Source organism: Oryzias latipes, chromosome 16 (assembly GCF_002234675.1).
Source record: "Oryzias latipes chromosome 16, ASM223467v1".
Classification (NCBI taxonomy): domain Eukaryota; kingdom Metazoa; phylum Chordata; class Actinopteri; order Beloniformes; family Adrianichthyidae; genus Oryzias; species Oryzias latipes.
The window spans coordinates 19,143,873-19,160,187 of NC_019874.2; the positions used below are offsets into that span (position 1 = coordinate 19,143,873).

General features: G+C 38.5%; 1 protein-coding gene across 3 annotated transcripts; it reads left to right on the forward strand.

Annotated features, from left to right (window-relative positions):
- Window positions 1-45: 45 nt before the first annotated feature.
- On the forward strand, window positions 46-15,072 carry LOC101161188 (pyruvate kinase PKM). Of its 3 annotated transcripts, none has more exons than XM_011485346.3 (12): window positions 46-106; window positions 5,137-5,301; window positions 7,233-7,324; window positions 7,429-7,560; window positions 8,116-8,302; window positions 9,206-9,479; window positions 10,106-10,256; window positions 10,905-11,057; window positions 11,151-11,317; window positions 12,867-12,933; window positions 14,512-14,626; window positions 14,720-15,072. In XM_011485346.3, the coding sequence occupies exons 2-12, from the start codon at window positions 5,163-5,165 to the stop codon at window positions 14,824-14,826; spliced, it is 1,584 nt and encodes a 527-aa protein (XP_011483648.1). In that variant the 5' UTR covers window positions 46-106; window positions 5,137-5,162; the 3' UTR covers window positions 14,827-15,072. The 3 variants fall into 3 exon arrangements, with proteins under 3 accessions (XP_011483648.1, XP_011483649.1, XP_004077971.1); XM_011485347.2 differs by lacking the exon at window positions 46-106 and adding an exon at window positions 175-515; XM_004077923.4 differs by lacking the exon at window positions 46-106 and adding an exon at window positions 1,878-2,035.
- Window positions 15,073-16,315: the final 1,243 nt, after the last annotated feature.

Genomic DNA, 16,315 nt, shown 5'->3' on the forward strand with positions numbered 1-16,315 from the left:
ACCATTTATGGCCGTTAGATGGCGCTAAAATTCAGACAGTGATTGATTGATGCGTTCTCGCGCTTCTTCCTTCTCACCTTCCATTCTCAACCTGCTGCAGTGACAGGTAGGTCATCGTTTCTTTCTGAAGGGCTGAGCTGTTTTAGACAGGTGTGTGCGCGCGCACTCTGTGCTCTTTTTGATCATGCACTTACGCAACTTAAATGTTTACTTCTATTGATTATTTTTTGTCTCTGGAAATTATTGTACTCTACTTTTCCTTTGTATTAACTTTTTGTTGTAAGCAGGCCTAAAGGACCCAGAAAATAAAAAGAAACGTTGAAAAAATCTAATTCTAATTCGGCTGCATTGATTTCATTTATTTTTTAAAGCTCAATGCAAGATGCAAATCCTTGTGTTGAACTTTAACCTCTGTGACCAAAAGTGACCTTCGGCCAGCCTGGTTCATGGTTCAGCTTTGGCGTGTGCTTCACATGACAGCGCAGTAGTTTCCAGCAGACAGCCGAAGAACAAAGGTTTGTTTGCCTTTTAGTTAAAGATTTACACACTTTTTCTGTCCGTCACATTTGTTTCCGACTGCACCTGAACGCAACTCGGCTAAGTTCTACAAAACCCACCAAAGTGGAAATGAAGATTAACTTCTCCACATGTCGCGTTTTTCATCTTTAAAATGACAAAAGCAACTAACAGTGTCTCCTAAGTGTGAAGAAGTTTTTTTTTAATTTTTCAGTTGCAGATTTCTGTTGGAGTGTGAACATTTTTTAATGTTGAAAAGTTTGGTCTTGTTAACCTCTATCATTAAGAACAGCTGTGAGTGATGACTTCTTGCCAGGAAAACAATTTTTTTGGGGGAAAAAAATCCGCTTTTAAAATGTCATAGTTGACACTTTGGCAGGTCTGAAAAGCATTCTGGTTTTAGTCATCTAATGTAACATTAATGAACATTAATTGAATGAGTTTTTACTCATTCAATTGTCTGACATCCAGGGTTTTAGGTAAATTCCTTTTCCTGGATTTTTTTTGCCTTATAGAAGCCATCCTTTTATTTTACTTACTTTTCCCTTCTTATAGTATTTTCATAAATATCTGTATTTCCCCTGAAAGGAAAACTCATTTTAAAAATTTATTTTATCGCTAAAAACAAATATTTTTAAGGTGTTTTTACATACACGTTCTCTTCTTACAAGTAGCTTATCATGTAGTCACAAAAAATGCTTTTAAATTGAAACTTTCCTCTTTTTTGCCAGATTTTTATGGCTTTTATGATTTTATTTGGACTTTAATACGTTTCATTCAAAAGTAACTGAAATATTTAACATTTTTTCATTATCGTAGACTATTTTTTTTACATCAAGTAACTGCTCACTGTGCAGACTCAGTTCTCGCTCTATAAACAAACATAATTAATAAAAAACAAAAAACTAAAGAATAAAAATGAGTTTACCTTGTTTTGGAAAGGCAAATTTAAGACCTCATTGAATATAACCTAAAACATCTCAACTCAAAACTTCTTTTATGGGTTTCATTTTAGATCTTTCTTGCGGCTTGTGTTTTCAGCAATCAACGGTGACCAAATGCAATAACATTATGTTCATCTGATGTCCATAAATACCTCACGTTACTTAATTATGCACCAGAATAGAACAAAATAATTTGAACCATGTCCAGAGAGAGGATACATTTCTTCATCACATCATTGAAAACAGCAGTCTTTGCACTGCAGTGCACTCTGATAAAACAGGTCTGTTGACACAAAGTTTTCCATTTTTAGCATCATTACAGTCCACTGAGTGCAAGCCATTTTTTTTCTCCTTCTAATGGCGTGAGTGGGAGGGGAGATGTGTAAGTACCGGTGGGGCTAGAGAGTGAAAAATGAATGAAAGAGTCTTTTTAGAAGTGTTGTGAGACGTGTGCACCACATTGACACGTGGAAGGAAAAAAACGCCAGGGGAGCAAATCCAGACAAACAACACAAAAAAGCCTAGAAAACACCTGAGAAGATTTCAGTTTTTAATGGAGGGTCTTCTTAACGCGGGTAAGTGGATTTATGGTTCTCTAAGTGGTTGAACCAGGAGACTATTACTCTTTTGCTTCAAAAATGTTCAAATTATGATTCAATTTACAATTGTTTTTATACACTTAAAGATTTATGTTTTTGTACTAAAGTCAGTAACCATAAATTTACTAAAATCATTGAAATTCTTTTCTTTTCCAGTTAATTTCTTTACTTTTGTCAGGTATGGGTCACTTCAAAGTAGAGTTCTATAGATATGTTTATGTGATAGAGATGAGTTGTGGCTGGAACTCTTTCAGTCCGGATCTTTCTGCTTTGACTGATATCTTGTAACTTTAGTGTCTTTGACCTGACCTCTGATTTAAACTGAGTTAGCCTTCCAGGAACGGTCATCGGCGCATGTTTGCAGGTGGGTGGATGTGTTTCCATGTGTACATGTAAGGGGATGTGTCAGAGGAGGATCTCTGTGGGACGTGTGGTGATGTGTGCAGCAGTGCGGCAGAACTGGGTCACTGCAAGGTGCAGACGGAGCAAAAACAGGATGAAAGTATAGAGAAAAATTCTAGAGATACTGAATCTGCAAATCGGTTACAACGCCAAGAGTTCACAAAACGTTCCGACCCTTTTTTTCCTTTGGTAGTTTTGTAAACCTTTTATATTGCAAATGTCTTTTCCCTGCAGAGGACATAAACTGATGCATGAAATTAAAAATATGCCTGCAAACAAGTTTATTTAAGGGCAAAAAAATCATGACAATGTCAGATAAACTAACCCTGAAACAACACCTCCTCAAAATTTATGGTTTTACAGTCTCCAAAGTTAATTTTCCTCATCCTGCATCTTCATCCTCACCTCTCTGTTCACTGACTAGGTGTTTTGTGACCTTGTCTGTCAGTCGGTCCTCTCGTCCTCATGGTCTCCTCTCGGTTCTTCGTGTGGAAGCAGAAAATGAAGGCTTGACCGACTGTGACATCCTTCAAAATGGATTTCATTGTTCAGGATCAAAGGCCTCCTCTGGAGCTGTAGATACTTTCCATTAAAAATGTGGGCTTCATTTCTTGGTTTGACAGATGACAGAGTCTCTGACAGAATAATAAACATGTTACTTAGTGATATTAGTTTACTGTAAAACATGGTTTTGTTTTTATTTTTGGGGAATGTTAATTAGCAGTCTGGCAAGTTACCCAGCAACAGTGCTTCAAATATATTTATTCTGGCTGACAAGTTTTTAGCAGCCCACCTCTAACGTTTTGGGTCGCTGTCATGACTAAAAGGCTTATGTCCTGTAGGCAGGTAGCTGTTGTCTTGTTAAAAAAAAATCAAATCATTTTTCTGTCAGACTGCCAAATATCTCTCACTGGGTTGGTAAAAAGCAGAGCAAAGCTACTAAAAAACTCAGCCTTGGATTTATTTTCGTCAGACAGATGCGTGACTTACAATGAATGCTAATGTTGCTCACTGTCTGGAGGATGTGTAATAAACGTTTAGCCCAAGATGAAGAGAAAGCCGCCTTTGCGTGTCACACAGTGATATAACATTTCTTTAACGCCTGTTAACAAGCTCTCACTGTTTAAGAGCCTCTGGAGCAGAAAATACTCCCAATGTCTGAGATTTTGGCACTGAAACCACACTCTGAAACTGAGCCAACAAGTGGGATGTTATACAGTCTTTAATAGATGCAGAATGGGCATAACAGGATGTCTTATCTGCTTTTCAGTGCATTACTCTGTTAGCTGAGTGATTTAAAAAAAAAAAAAAGCTCCTTTCTGTTGGTTGGTTGGTTGTTAAATATTGTAGCAGTGCTCATGTCGTTACACAGAAAGCTGGCAATAATTGGTCTTGCAGGAGACAACCCATTTAATTTGATAAATTAACATTAACTCCTCATCTGTATTCCAGATTCCCAACATTTTATAGTGTTAATCTTTTTTTAACACTATAAAAGTTTTATAGTGTTAAAAATGTAAAGGACTTTGCGGCACCAAAAACGTGGTACAATAATTACTATTTAGGCTTAAAGTCCCACTCTGAATCAAAATTTGGCTACACTCTCTCCTGCTAACCTACAGCCGCTCACAACACCCAACCAAGCCAAAATGGCGAGCAATATCAAAACTATCCAGCCGTACAGTTTTGAGCCAAACGCCAGCTCAGACAAGGAAAACAAAGACGTGCATGGCTCCATTTGTCTGCAAGTGGATGCATTGGAATGGAGCGGAGCAGGGAGCTTGTGACCCGCCCAGGGTATTTTCTATGTAACCACTACAAACATTTTCAAACTTCTGTTTTCCCGTCTGCTCCCGATTCACAACAATTTGTATACAGAAATACTCAGAGAAAAATGCTACAAGAGCATGTTAAAAACAGCAAAACATGATTTTCATGGAGTGAAATGTTTAAAAATGTCTTTAATGTGTGTCTCGTGATTTGCCTTTGGAGGACCTGCTTGCGTTGAACCTATTGAAAAGAAACATGCGGATCCTCTTATCACTTTATCTTTTTTTCCCCCAAAGGCGACATGCCTACTTTTGCCTTCCAAGCCTTTTCATTACAGACAAAGCTAACATTTTGATAAAACAGAGTGACATTTCTTTTTTCCCTCCTAGTTCTTTCAAAAAGAAAAAAATATTGTCAAAAGTTAAATAGCTGACTGCAGTCATCTATCATTCCCAGTTGCTGCAAATTGCAGCCGGAAAAGCATCAAGTCCTCTCCACATGGAAGCGTTTTCTTTCCTGTTTTTTTTCAGATGCTGTCTAAGTGCTTGTCAAACAGTGTTTGCAGAGCAGTGGAGTAATGCTGTTTTATCATTAACTTGTAAGACAGCTGGGTGTTAGCATGTCCGTCTGTGTGAGAGCTGCCCGTGGTGGATTGTGTTAGCTCAGTGTCTGTTTAAATTTTATGCCCTAATGAGCCTTTCTGCTCTGGTGTCTGTGTTTTTATTTTCCTTTTGACTTTCACATTCGTTATTTTTTACTGGTATATTGGGCACAGCCATTTACAGGATTAAAACTTAATCAATAAACAGACTCGTACATTTTTATTCATCCGAATTTATTCCTCATTTTCTCAGTAAAGTTTCATGGCTAACTTTATCCCACTGAAAGGATGTGTGTCTCCACAGCTCGCCTTAGGCGCTATTCAGATTTGATGACAATGCCGGACTCCTTTATTCAGCGCCAGCAGCTCGATGCCAGCATGGCTGACACCTTCCTGGAACATCTGTGTCTGCTGGACATCGACCAAGAGCCAATCACAGCGCGCAACACCAGCATAATCTGCACCATTGGTGAGTGTGACAAATGTCTGCGGAAAGCCAGGCTCGGATGCAAGTTTGTTTTCTAGCAACTGTTGTGTGTCATCACTGGCCCCCTGACAGACGGGCAAGGTCCCTGGTGGCCTTCAGTGTGTCGGCCAGGATTGATTGTCAGCAAGGACAGTTATCTGGAGCTCTGCCTCCTCTTGTTTTCATCCCTCGTGTGGGCAGGCTGCTTGAAAACGGAGACACTGAGAGACAAACCTGAGTTTTCCCACTGCTTTAACAAAAGTTATTTATTTTTTTGAGGCGGAAAACTACTAAAACACATCAATGAAAGATGAATGTTTGCAAATTGACATTTTTTTTTCTTCTATTTGCTAAATCCTATCATTTCTTAATTTTACCTCCAATTATAAACGTTCACATTTCCTCCTACTGTTATATCATTGAAATAAATACTCCTTTGATTTTCATGGATGGGCTGTCTGCATGCTAAAGAGGAGGAGGACCATCCAGCTCATAGTGACTCGCTGTTCACATTGCTGCAGTCAAGACTGTGCAGGGTGCTTAAGCTCACATGACAGGCCCGACTCGTAAATGTGTAAAGGCATCACCAATGGGACAATGGTTGTGTGGAACAACAAAGGCTGCCATTCTGTCAACTTCTTCAACAACAGACAGCCAAGCTTTCATGAAAAGAAAAAGTCTCAAATTCATGGATGTCATGTGACATGTTTCTGTACCGAAAACAGTCCAGGTGTTGAAACTTCTTCCCAATATGAAAAAGCAGCTGAGCTGAGCCAGAGAATGGAAAACCATCAATCCTCTATGACACCTGCTGTAGCAAGAACTGTGCAAAAGGCACATTAGACCTGTGAAAATTTGCAATAACTCTTTAAAACAAATGTCGTTGAGTTTTTTGTATAAAAACAATGAAAGAAAATGGCCAAAAAAATACAGCTTTAAATGGACTACTAATCTTCATCAAGCTACTTACAGTAGATGAGGGGCAGAACCTTTCAAGAAGACGCAAGTCCAGATGCCATCACTCAACTTCAAGATAACGTGAATGAATCAGAACATTCATTAACATGCATTAGGCCAGGTGCAGCCTTTATTTCTAAAAAGCCATTTGGTCAGTTTCTTATTGACCAAAGCCTAGCAAGAGTTGCAAAGTCCCTATTTAGAAAAATACCCTTTATTTATGTTTTTGTGACCATTGAACCACTTATTTCTATTTCTTTTAAATATTTACAATTATTTAATTGTGTTTTTCTTTGCAAAGTAATTTTAAAGAATTTTACTACTGACAGCAGCACATGAAGGGTCCCTTCAAAATAAAATACACCCTGTCTTAAAGGGTCATCCTGCAGATTTATTCGAATTAAAAATGCAAGAAAGTCAAATCAAACATTGCATTTTCTATCATTATGACTTTTGTGCGTTGTCATTCATTTTCTCCTTTTACTATTAAATATAAAAATCACAGCATTGGTGTAGAATCCAATTGTTAAAATAAATGTATGTGCTTATTCTAAAAATTAACCACTCTCACCGTTATTTTTCTCAGTTATCTGACATGTTAAAATTCTAATTATTAATGAAAAAACCTAACTACTAAAAAGAAATTAAGTACAAACTCTTTATTTATTGAATTTTATAACAATTTTCTTCATAGCCAAAAAGCCACAATGGAGGGCTGAAGGAGCTGCATGTGGCTCCAGATCCCTGCATTAGGCTGTAATTAAGCTAATTCTTTAATTATTACCTCAAAAATTAAAGCAACTATGTCTTAATATAGTCACTAAAAGGCAAAAAAACTTTCTTAAAGATTGGATGTTATTACTAGAAATTCTATATGAATCTGACAAGTAAGTAAGTAAGTAAGCTATACTTACTTGAGTGCAGTTTTATGATCTTTCGCCCATTTTGGATTGAGTTTTTTTAACTTTCTTTCTCAGGTCCGGCGTCTCGGTCAATCCAAAAACTGCAGGAGATGGTGAAGGCTGGAATGAACATCGCTCGTCTTAATTTCTCACACGGCTGTCATGAAGTTTGTTCGATTTCTCCTCAAATCTCTCTGTTCCCCTTTGCAGTTGAACCAGTTCATCACTTCGCTTTTCTCTCTGTCGTGTTGATTCTTTCTGTACATTTCAGTACCACAGCGAGACCATCAAGAACATCAGGGAGGCCGTGGAGACCATCACCTCTGATCCTCTGTATTATCGACCGGTGGCCATCGCTCTGGACACGAAGGGCCCAGAGATCCGCACGGGTTTAGTTAAAGGGGTGAACGCCTGATACCTTTTCTATCAGTCTAATGAAGCATAAAGACGCAGTCAGGTGTAAGAGGTGCAGGAAGCATATCGACTGCCTTGAGCTCCAAATCATGTTACACTTTGACGCTTCTCTGGGGAAAAACAACAGCTGGGAGCGTGTGCTGCTCTGCATCGTCATCATATTCTTATTGTGTTGTTATTTGTGATGCTGGTGCCCAACGTCTGCTTTGTTGAACAAATACCTCCAAGCAGTTGGCAGCCTCATCATGCCTTGATTAGATGATAAAATGCACCACATGAAATGTGATCTGCTGCCTCAGCTGAAGAACTCTGTGAAATCAGTTCAAGTGTTTAATTGGAAGATGTCTAACTTCTGTTTTACAGTCATTAATAAGTACTAAACAGCCTGTAAACAGACTTTTCATGCAAATTGCACACAAAAAAGTCACTTGGAGAACACTAGAGATGAGGGCATTTAAAGGTTATGAAAAGAATCTTTTACTACTTTTTACTGAAGATGGTTCTGTTCTAGAGCATCTTGTTCTTTACGTGTCTGGTGGGATAGAAAGTGGACGAGGAGGTACAGCTGGTGAAAGGAAGCCATGTTCGAGTGGTCACGGCTGAGAGTGAAAGAGACAAGACCGATGCGACAATGGTCTGGGTGGACTATCCTCACCTGCCTAAAGTCCTGGAAAAGGGAAGGAGAATCTACATAGATGACGGCCTCCTGGCACTCAAAGTGTTAGAAATAGGTAACACTGGGCTGCTCTTCAAAATCCTAACAATGTATGCCGTTTTCTTATGATTTTTATATTTTGATATTTAAAATAAATTTTTCTTAGATAACCTAATTGTGGAATAATTGTAAATATGACCATAATTGCTCAATTTTCATCTACTTTGAGTCATTTTATATGTTGTTTTGTCCCCCTACAGTTCTGAAAATTGATTTTGTTTTATTTTTAGAAAGTTGAATTATTTTTTGCAAAGAGCCTCTGTTTTTAAAAGTGGTACCTTGGATTTTCCTTTTTGATTAAAACCTTTAAAACTCACATCTTTCCACATTTTAACCAATTAACATGGAGATGACACCAATGATTAAAAAAAAATTAAGTATTTTTAATGAATGTGTTCATTTGTAGATGAACAAAGCAATTATATGTATGACAGAGTTGGGGTTTTTTTCTTTCTAATTAACATATGTATGGACTAGAATGACACCCCAAAAAATGTGATTACTATTTCCTTTAAAATGTCAGAAATATGGAGCTACTCAAGCCATCAAAAAGGGCTTCATGGGTAATGATGTTACAACATTCAAACATATAACCTATGGAATGATTTTGAGCTAGATCTTTGGATTTTAGGGATAAAACGTGTTATCCTGTTCCATCTTGTTCTTTGATGGCAGGGTGCTGGTGGTTGGTGTCATTGAAGCTAGTTTTTGTTTGTGTTTTTCTACAGTAAACAGAACAGCATGAAAAGTTTTTTTGTGTAAAACTTTGTAACATTATTTGACTTGTTTTAGAAGTATAATTTTACATTTTGCTGGTTGGCAAACTTTTGACCTTTGTTGCTTTATCATCAAAATAATCTTCCTTAGATGGGTTCGCTGTAACGTGTCCCCCTTTTTTTTTTGTTGCGGGTCTCTGCAGGCTCTGACTGGGTGGATACAGTGGTGGAGGCAGGTGGACTGCTCTGCAGTCGAAAAGGTGTGAACCTCCCAGGATGCGACCTGATTGGCCTGCAGGCGGTCAGCGAGCAGGACGAGGCGGATCTTAGGTTCGGGGTGGCTCATGGCGTTGACATGGTGTTCGCCAGCTTCATCCGCTCCGCCCAGGATGTGAAGGACGTGCGTCGAGCTCTGGGAGAACTTGGGTCGCATATCAAAGTTATAAGCAAAGTGGAGAGCCGCCAAGGAGTGCAAAAGTAAGCTAAGGATATTTCTCAATATATGACACAGACTTCCTCTTCTTATCCTTTGATGTAAAAAACTTGATGGGGCTTTAAGAGGACACGTAAATCTCTAACTGATGGGGCTCTAGAACGAGCTGTGAATAAAATGCTGCTCTATGTTTGATACTTAATTGATGTGGTCTCCCTGTGAGTTACTGCTGTCACTTAAAATATCTGACCCAGTTTTATGAGTCTGTTCTCTTCTTTATGATTATGTCACACATCAGCCACCAACAATGTTTATCTGTAATTCCAATCCAGTAGGATTATTTATGACTTTGTTTTTATATTAGACCATTGGGAATAAATTTTGCATGCTGTGAGAACATCTTTTTATTTTATTTTATGATTCTCTGATTTAAATTGGCTTACTGCCTTTCACAGACGTCTTCCATCCAATTTAGGATTCGATCAAAGCTCTATTTTTAGAATAAGCATTTTAGTATTGCACTCAGATTTAAACATCAAATTGATTTTGTTTAATCTGGAGAATTATCCAGAATTATTTAAATGATAATATATTTGTTGATTTTGATATTTTAAATTTTAGATTCGTAAAGGCTAAAATCCTACTCTTCTTTACTCCCTGGTTTTGTAAGTTTTGAGGAGATCCTAGCTGAGAGTGATGGCGTGATGGTTGCCAGGGGCGACTTGGGTATTGAGATTCCTGCTGAGAAAGTCTTCATTGCCCAGAAGATGATGATAGGGCGCTGCAACTCTGCAGGAAAGCCTGTCATCTGTGCCACACAGGTCAGAACACACACACAAGAACCTGCATAAATGATGAATTATGCAAATGTCACGTCTGAACTACAGTATCAGCCAGTCTGATGTTCAGTGAGCCAATTTAAAGACACATTAAGACCTAACCTTTTAAATGAGGTACACAATCATCTCACACACAAACACACATGGTGGCAGACACACAAACACACACATTCCTGCAGCCATGTGGAGTCACAGAGCTGTATCCTGTTTATGCTGCTACTCTTGACTCACATCGACAGCGTTAAAACAAGTTTGCTTCTCAAGACTTGAGCTCTGGCACACACACCTGCACACACACTCATCAGCATTATACCCAGGAGGTTAACTGCTTAGGCGACAGTGCAAGCCATCCCATTTTCCAACCCTCCATCTTTCTCATTGACTCACTTAGTTTCAGACTCAATGACGGAAATCCCAGAAAAGCATCACCTCAATCTGCTGGAAATCTCCTCTCATGGTTCTCTTTCTATGTCAGATACCCTTGAAATAATTTAAATAATTTGGACAATTTGGATAATTTCCGGTGATATTCCAAATTAATGGCCAAACAGGTTTATTTTTTAACACTTTAGGTTAGTCCGCTTTGGTTGTAAAACTCTTGTTTATGATGTGATCTAATGTGATTTGTAGATGCTGGAAAGCATGGTGTCCCACCCACGGCCAACAAGGGCAGAGAGTAGTGATGTCGCCAACGCTGTGCTGGATGGAGCAGACTGTGTAATGCTATCTGCTGAAACTGCCAAGGGAAAGTTTCCCTTGGAGGCAGTGGCAATGATGCACTCGGTGTGTGTTTGTGTTTGTGCCGGTCTAGTTTGCCTTGTGACATCAGACCTCTCTCACAAGCTTTTTCTTTTTTTCCCCCCGTTTTTCTTTCAGATCTGCAGGGAAGCAGAGGCAGCCATTTTTCACCACCAGCTCTTTGAGGAGTTACGTCGCCTCACTCCTCTGTCCTCTGACCCCACAGAGGTCACTGCCATTGGAGCCGTGGAATCCTCCTTCAAGTGCTGTGCCGGAGCCATCATTGTCCTAACTAGTAGTGGAAGGTGCATAAAAATCCAAATTTTAAGTAAAAAACTAAAGGAAACCAGCTGACCATATTGAAATTACTGACTGCAAGGTCGTTTGCACTTATCATCACCGTAAACTTTTGAGGTGGGATGGCACATTATGCAGCGGTCTGAACTGTCATGGCCTTAGAATATCCTCAAACATATATGTGCCAAGCTTGATGTTTGGCAAAAAAAATATATAAAAACTGGTATGTCCCCTTTTAACCCCAATTAGTAGTATTTGGTTGATATGCTGTAAATTGCCTGGAAGGAAACTAATACTTCACATTTAATTTAAATGGGTTTCCTGCAAGAAAACAGCCATAACCTCCTGACTACCAGAGAAAAACAATTTTGTCCAATCACATTTTTTTTTCATCCACCAAAAACTACAATAACCAGAGCCCCACCCTTTCACATTTATTGAAACCCTTACATATCTTCTGTAAATGTCAAAAAGAGTTCCTTCGACAGGTGACAAATCTGCCATGCTGGTTGTCAAGAGGATAAGATCAACCACGCTAATATTATTTACTTTTTCCTTGTTCTCAACAAGCTGTTGCTCCATTATTATTCAAATGGATTTTCTTTCTATTTGAGCTGCTGTGATGTTTTTTGTTTAAAATCCGTTTTTTATTCAGATATTTAACTTAAGATTTTGTAAAAAGCAGTACCCAGATACCTGAGAACACATGCAGCTATGTATAAAATTTGTTTAAATGTAATCTGTGTCAGTTACAAAGACTTAAGGAAACCATGTGAATTTTGATGTAGTAGCCACTTCCTGAAGATTTGCACTGTGTAACCACTCAGAATGTAATTTACCTGCATTAGTAGTTTGGAGCATTATTTATATTTTATAAATAGATTCAAAGCTGGTAAAGTTGGATTCAAAGTGCTGAATTATTCAGTGCAAGTATCATTCTCCGAAAACTGAGCTTTAAAACCCATCAGATGTGTGTGTGTGTGTGGGTGTATAAATGATAAAAACAGAGTAAACATAGGTTCTCCTCTTCCCTTTCTGCAAACAGATACTGTAGCTATGTCTCTCCATAGACCTTGTTTCATTCTTTTCAAAGCCCAGACTGAAGATTGCTGTGCTTCGTTCTTTTATATTTTTCTTCCTGTTTTAAGACGCACAGTCCAGCCTCTCAGTCTTGCACACAGTAATGGGTAAATAAACGTTTACAGATACGTTGTAAATAAGAAATCCCACAGATGAGGGACATATGCAGTTTGGTGCACTGGATTATTGCTATCCTATTTTTCTGACATGTATCACATGCATTTGTTTGTTGAATCTTAAAGTAAGGTTTATTGATAGACATACCTACTAAACAGCATCCTTATTCATAAAGGACGTTGTTTTAAAGATGTGGACAAATCTTAGTGTGCACCGGTAGATTCTGGATTATAATCTGATGTTTGTGGCTCTTCTCTTTGGAGAAGGAAGATTTGGATAATTTTTTTGAAAGAGCAATTTTCAACCCATTAAACTTTTCCTCTTTTTTTCTTTTACTTCACATTCTCCTCATCTTTGTAGATCGTCACATCTCCTATCCAGATACCGCCCACGCTGTCCAATCATTGCAGTTACCAGAAGCCCTCAGGTACAGTTTGTTCTCTTCAACAAAATAATTGGCATCTGTTGTTCGTAGATTGTGTTACGTTAAGTAAAATCCCATTGTAGATGACTCATGCTTTTCAAAAGCATCAAATGTGTGACAGCCAGATTGTATTTTTCATGTCTTCTGTTGTAAACTGTAGCAACGTTGTGATGTCATGATCTTTTGATCTGCTTTCTCGTGCAAACGCTAAAACCTTAGTAATAAATTCAAACTGCTAGTTTGATTTGAGGTGGTGAAGGTCAGAAGTTAGAATCAAGTTCAAAGCTGTACCTCGAGCTGTCAACATGTGTTAAACATGTCAGGCCAGAGATTCATCAACGTCTCTGTGAGAAACCTTGTGTATAATTCAGCAAATGAATGAAAAGCGAGGATTGCTTGTGGAGTCAAGTGTTGAGCACCATACAAACTGGCAAAAATGTATTAAAAAATAATAAAATGGCCTTTTTGTTTTCAACTACAGGTATATAATTTTATTGTAAATATTATTTATCTATGATGGCAGTTCTAAGAAAAAAGGAAAAAAATACTCTTTTTGAAAACTTGTTACAGCCTAAAATGCCTGAGTGAAGTGTTTTGATTCCATTCTGTCAAGAAACTTGAAATTTTAATTGTTTTTCAGCTTTCAAAAGGAACTCGAGGTGAAAAGTAAATTCCATTGAACTTTGTCTCACAGGGAGAAATTCACTCATCATGGCAGCCCAAAGAAAAACAGTGATAGTACAATTGCAGCTAATCAGATATAGGATCAAACAAACAAGTGAATAGATACATAAATAATTGTGCAAATTTTCATGACCTGGTCATACAATGGGCGAGCGCTGTTGTCCATGATGATATGCTTGGTCAACATCCTCCTTTCACCCACCTCCTCCACAGAGTCCAGCGAGCTGACCAGAATCCTTCAGAGTTTAATCAGGACTGAAGTAACTGCCACTTAGTGGCCTACGGGCAGGGGCAAAGTTACAGCAAACAGCTTTGCCCCCAAACTTTTGAGTCAATATTAGTATCATATTAACAAAGATTAAGAAATCATCATAATGCCATCATCAATACACATTTGTATACTTTTGGCTGCTGCTTTAGTAGTAAAAGCACCTCAGCCAAAAGAAACAGCTGTTTGAATATTGATTAAAAACCTGTTAGAAATATGCATTTTTTGACTTCTGCTCTGCTGTTCTCATTTGTCACCCTTCTAAAGCCCCCCCCCCCAAATAAAATGTTCTGGCTCTGCCACTGCCTACAAGCCAGATGCAGGACAGATCAAAAACTTTAATTAACAAAGCTACAATAAGTTGTTAATTAATAACAATAAAAAAGAAGAAACTTCGAAGAAGGTCCAGATTTTCCATCTGCAAAGAAAAATGTCATCCCTGCTCTCTAAGTTTTGGCTCTCTTATTGTAAGTCATTACTGACTTGGCTGCGTTGGCATTTTCAGCCTATAAACTGATGATAAATGCTTCAGAAAATAAAATGTTTTGAAACCTAAACCTCCCATTAACAGAAGAATTGTTAGATGTCTACATCTACAAACGGAGTAATCCCTTTGTGCTCCTGTTCAGGTGGCCCGTCAGTCCCAGCTGTTAAGAGGCGTGTTTCCTGCCCTCTTTCACCCTCTGCCGGCGCCCGTCTGGGCCGATGATGTTGACAGCAGGGTCAAATTTGGCATGGACATAGGTCAGTATGTGTGTGTGCATTTTGTCTGCCTGCATCCTGCAGTCTGAAAATAAAACCACATTACTGGCATGCTTTCTCAATCTACCACTACAGGGAAAGCGCGAGGATTCTTCAAGTCAGGCGACATGGTGATTGTGGTGACAGGCTGGATTCCAGGCTCTGGGCACACAAACATCATGAGGGCGGTGCATGCACCGTAACGTGACCGCGTTAGATTGACACATTGGTTTACCCAGGCTTTCAATGAATGGATGTGATTATAAAGCAGAAAGAAACTCCTAAATTAATAAAGTAAATTTACAGAAACTGCTTTGTTCAATAATAATTTAAAGCAGCAACTGTAAACATAACACTTTGAGGACGCATGCAGCCAAACCGTTAATGCCTAACTTCTGTGTTTGTTAAAGCAGTGACTCCTTTCAAATAAACTTGAACCTGCAGTTGTCCTCCTGTCCTGGGTTTTTGCATCACTAATTGAGTCATCCATCTTTCTTTTCCTTAATCCACATTAAAATAACAATATGGTCTCCATCCCTGCCTTTATGGTACCAGCTCTCCTTATTGGAGTATGGAGATAAGGTTTTTATTCCAGCCCATTGTCCTGAGCTTATCAGTGAGGTTGTCCTTTTTTCTCCCATAATTACAAACTGGGAAACGCACGGACGACAGTCTTGAACTGAACTTCCTTTGTACAGTGAGATGACCCAGATGCCACATCTTCATATTAGTCCCGTAAAGTAATTATGTCTGTTCCTGTGTTGGGTCCACTCATGTCCGATGAGCCTTTATGTGACATTCTTACTGTTCCTCTGCAGATTTTCTTTTTCTTTGTTTTTCTCTTTCTCTTTCCAGGTCTGCTGTGCATTATAGGTCTTTTCTTGTGAACAAACAAAGTGCCTAAAGAGCCATGTATTCATTTTGAACATTGTAAAAGCTCGGAAGAATCTGAATGAATCAAATTGAGATCAATTTAGCCTCATCAGATCATGATAATCTCTTGCATCATCAGCTCTTGCTACGCATCACAGTAGAAAAATTACCTCTGCTGATTTGAAAGCAACATGTTTTCTAGTTTGCCAACCTTCAACCTGTGGTTGGAGGTCTGAATTGTAGGGCATTGGAGGGCACAGACTCTTCTGTGGACCCATGCTGGTAATGCATGCAGAAATAGGTCTGGCCCTGCAGAGTGTAGTTCCAGCAGCAGATCCGTTGCAGTGCTCCAGCCCTATTTGCAGTCTTTGAGCTGTCTGCAAAGACAACTATTGTAAAAACCAATGAAAATGACCAAATCCAGAAGCCCCCTTTTAAGTGAGATCACCTCTTGATGTTAGAATCCTGTGCTTTAACAAGTTTTGTTAGATTTTTCCTTCAATTTTGAAATGAAAGCTCAGACAGTTTTAAGTAACCGGTTGTTGTAGTAACCGACATTAAATTTGCAGTTTAATTATTTTTATGTCACATTTCTTTTAGAAAATCTGCAAATAAATCCATTGGATCTGTAATTATTTAAACGTTTAATTCTTGAATCCAAAATTATCTTAGCATTCTCTTAATTATTAAACGTATACTTCTGGTCGTTTATAGTTCATGTTTTTAAAGCTTCATTCACTTCTCTTTCTTGGATTCAAATAAAGTTTTCTCATTGGTGTGGAAAGAATGACGCGCACGACCTTTTTACCTTCGAGAGGC

Coding starts and splice junctions, on each gene's coding strand:
- LOC101161188 (XM_004077923.4), top strand. CDS start 2,014: ATGGAGGGTCTTCTTAACGCGG. Junction 5,302..7,232: donor CAGCATAATCTGCACCATTG/GTGAGTGTGACA, acceptor TTTCTTTCTCAG/GTCCGGCGTCTCGGTCAATC. Junction 10,257..10,904: donor CTGTCATCTGTGCCACACAG/GTCAGAACACAC, acceptor TGTGATTTGTAG/ATGCTGGAAAGCATGGTGTC.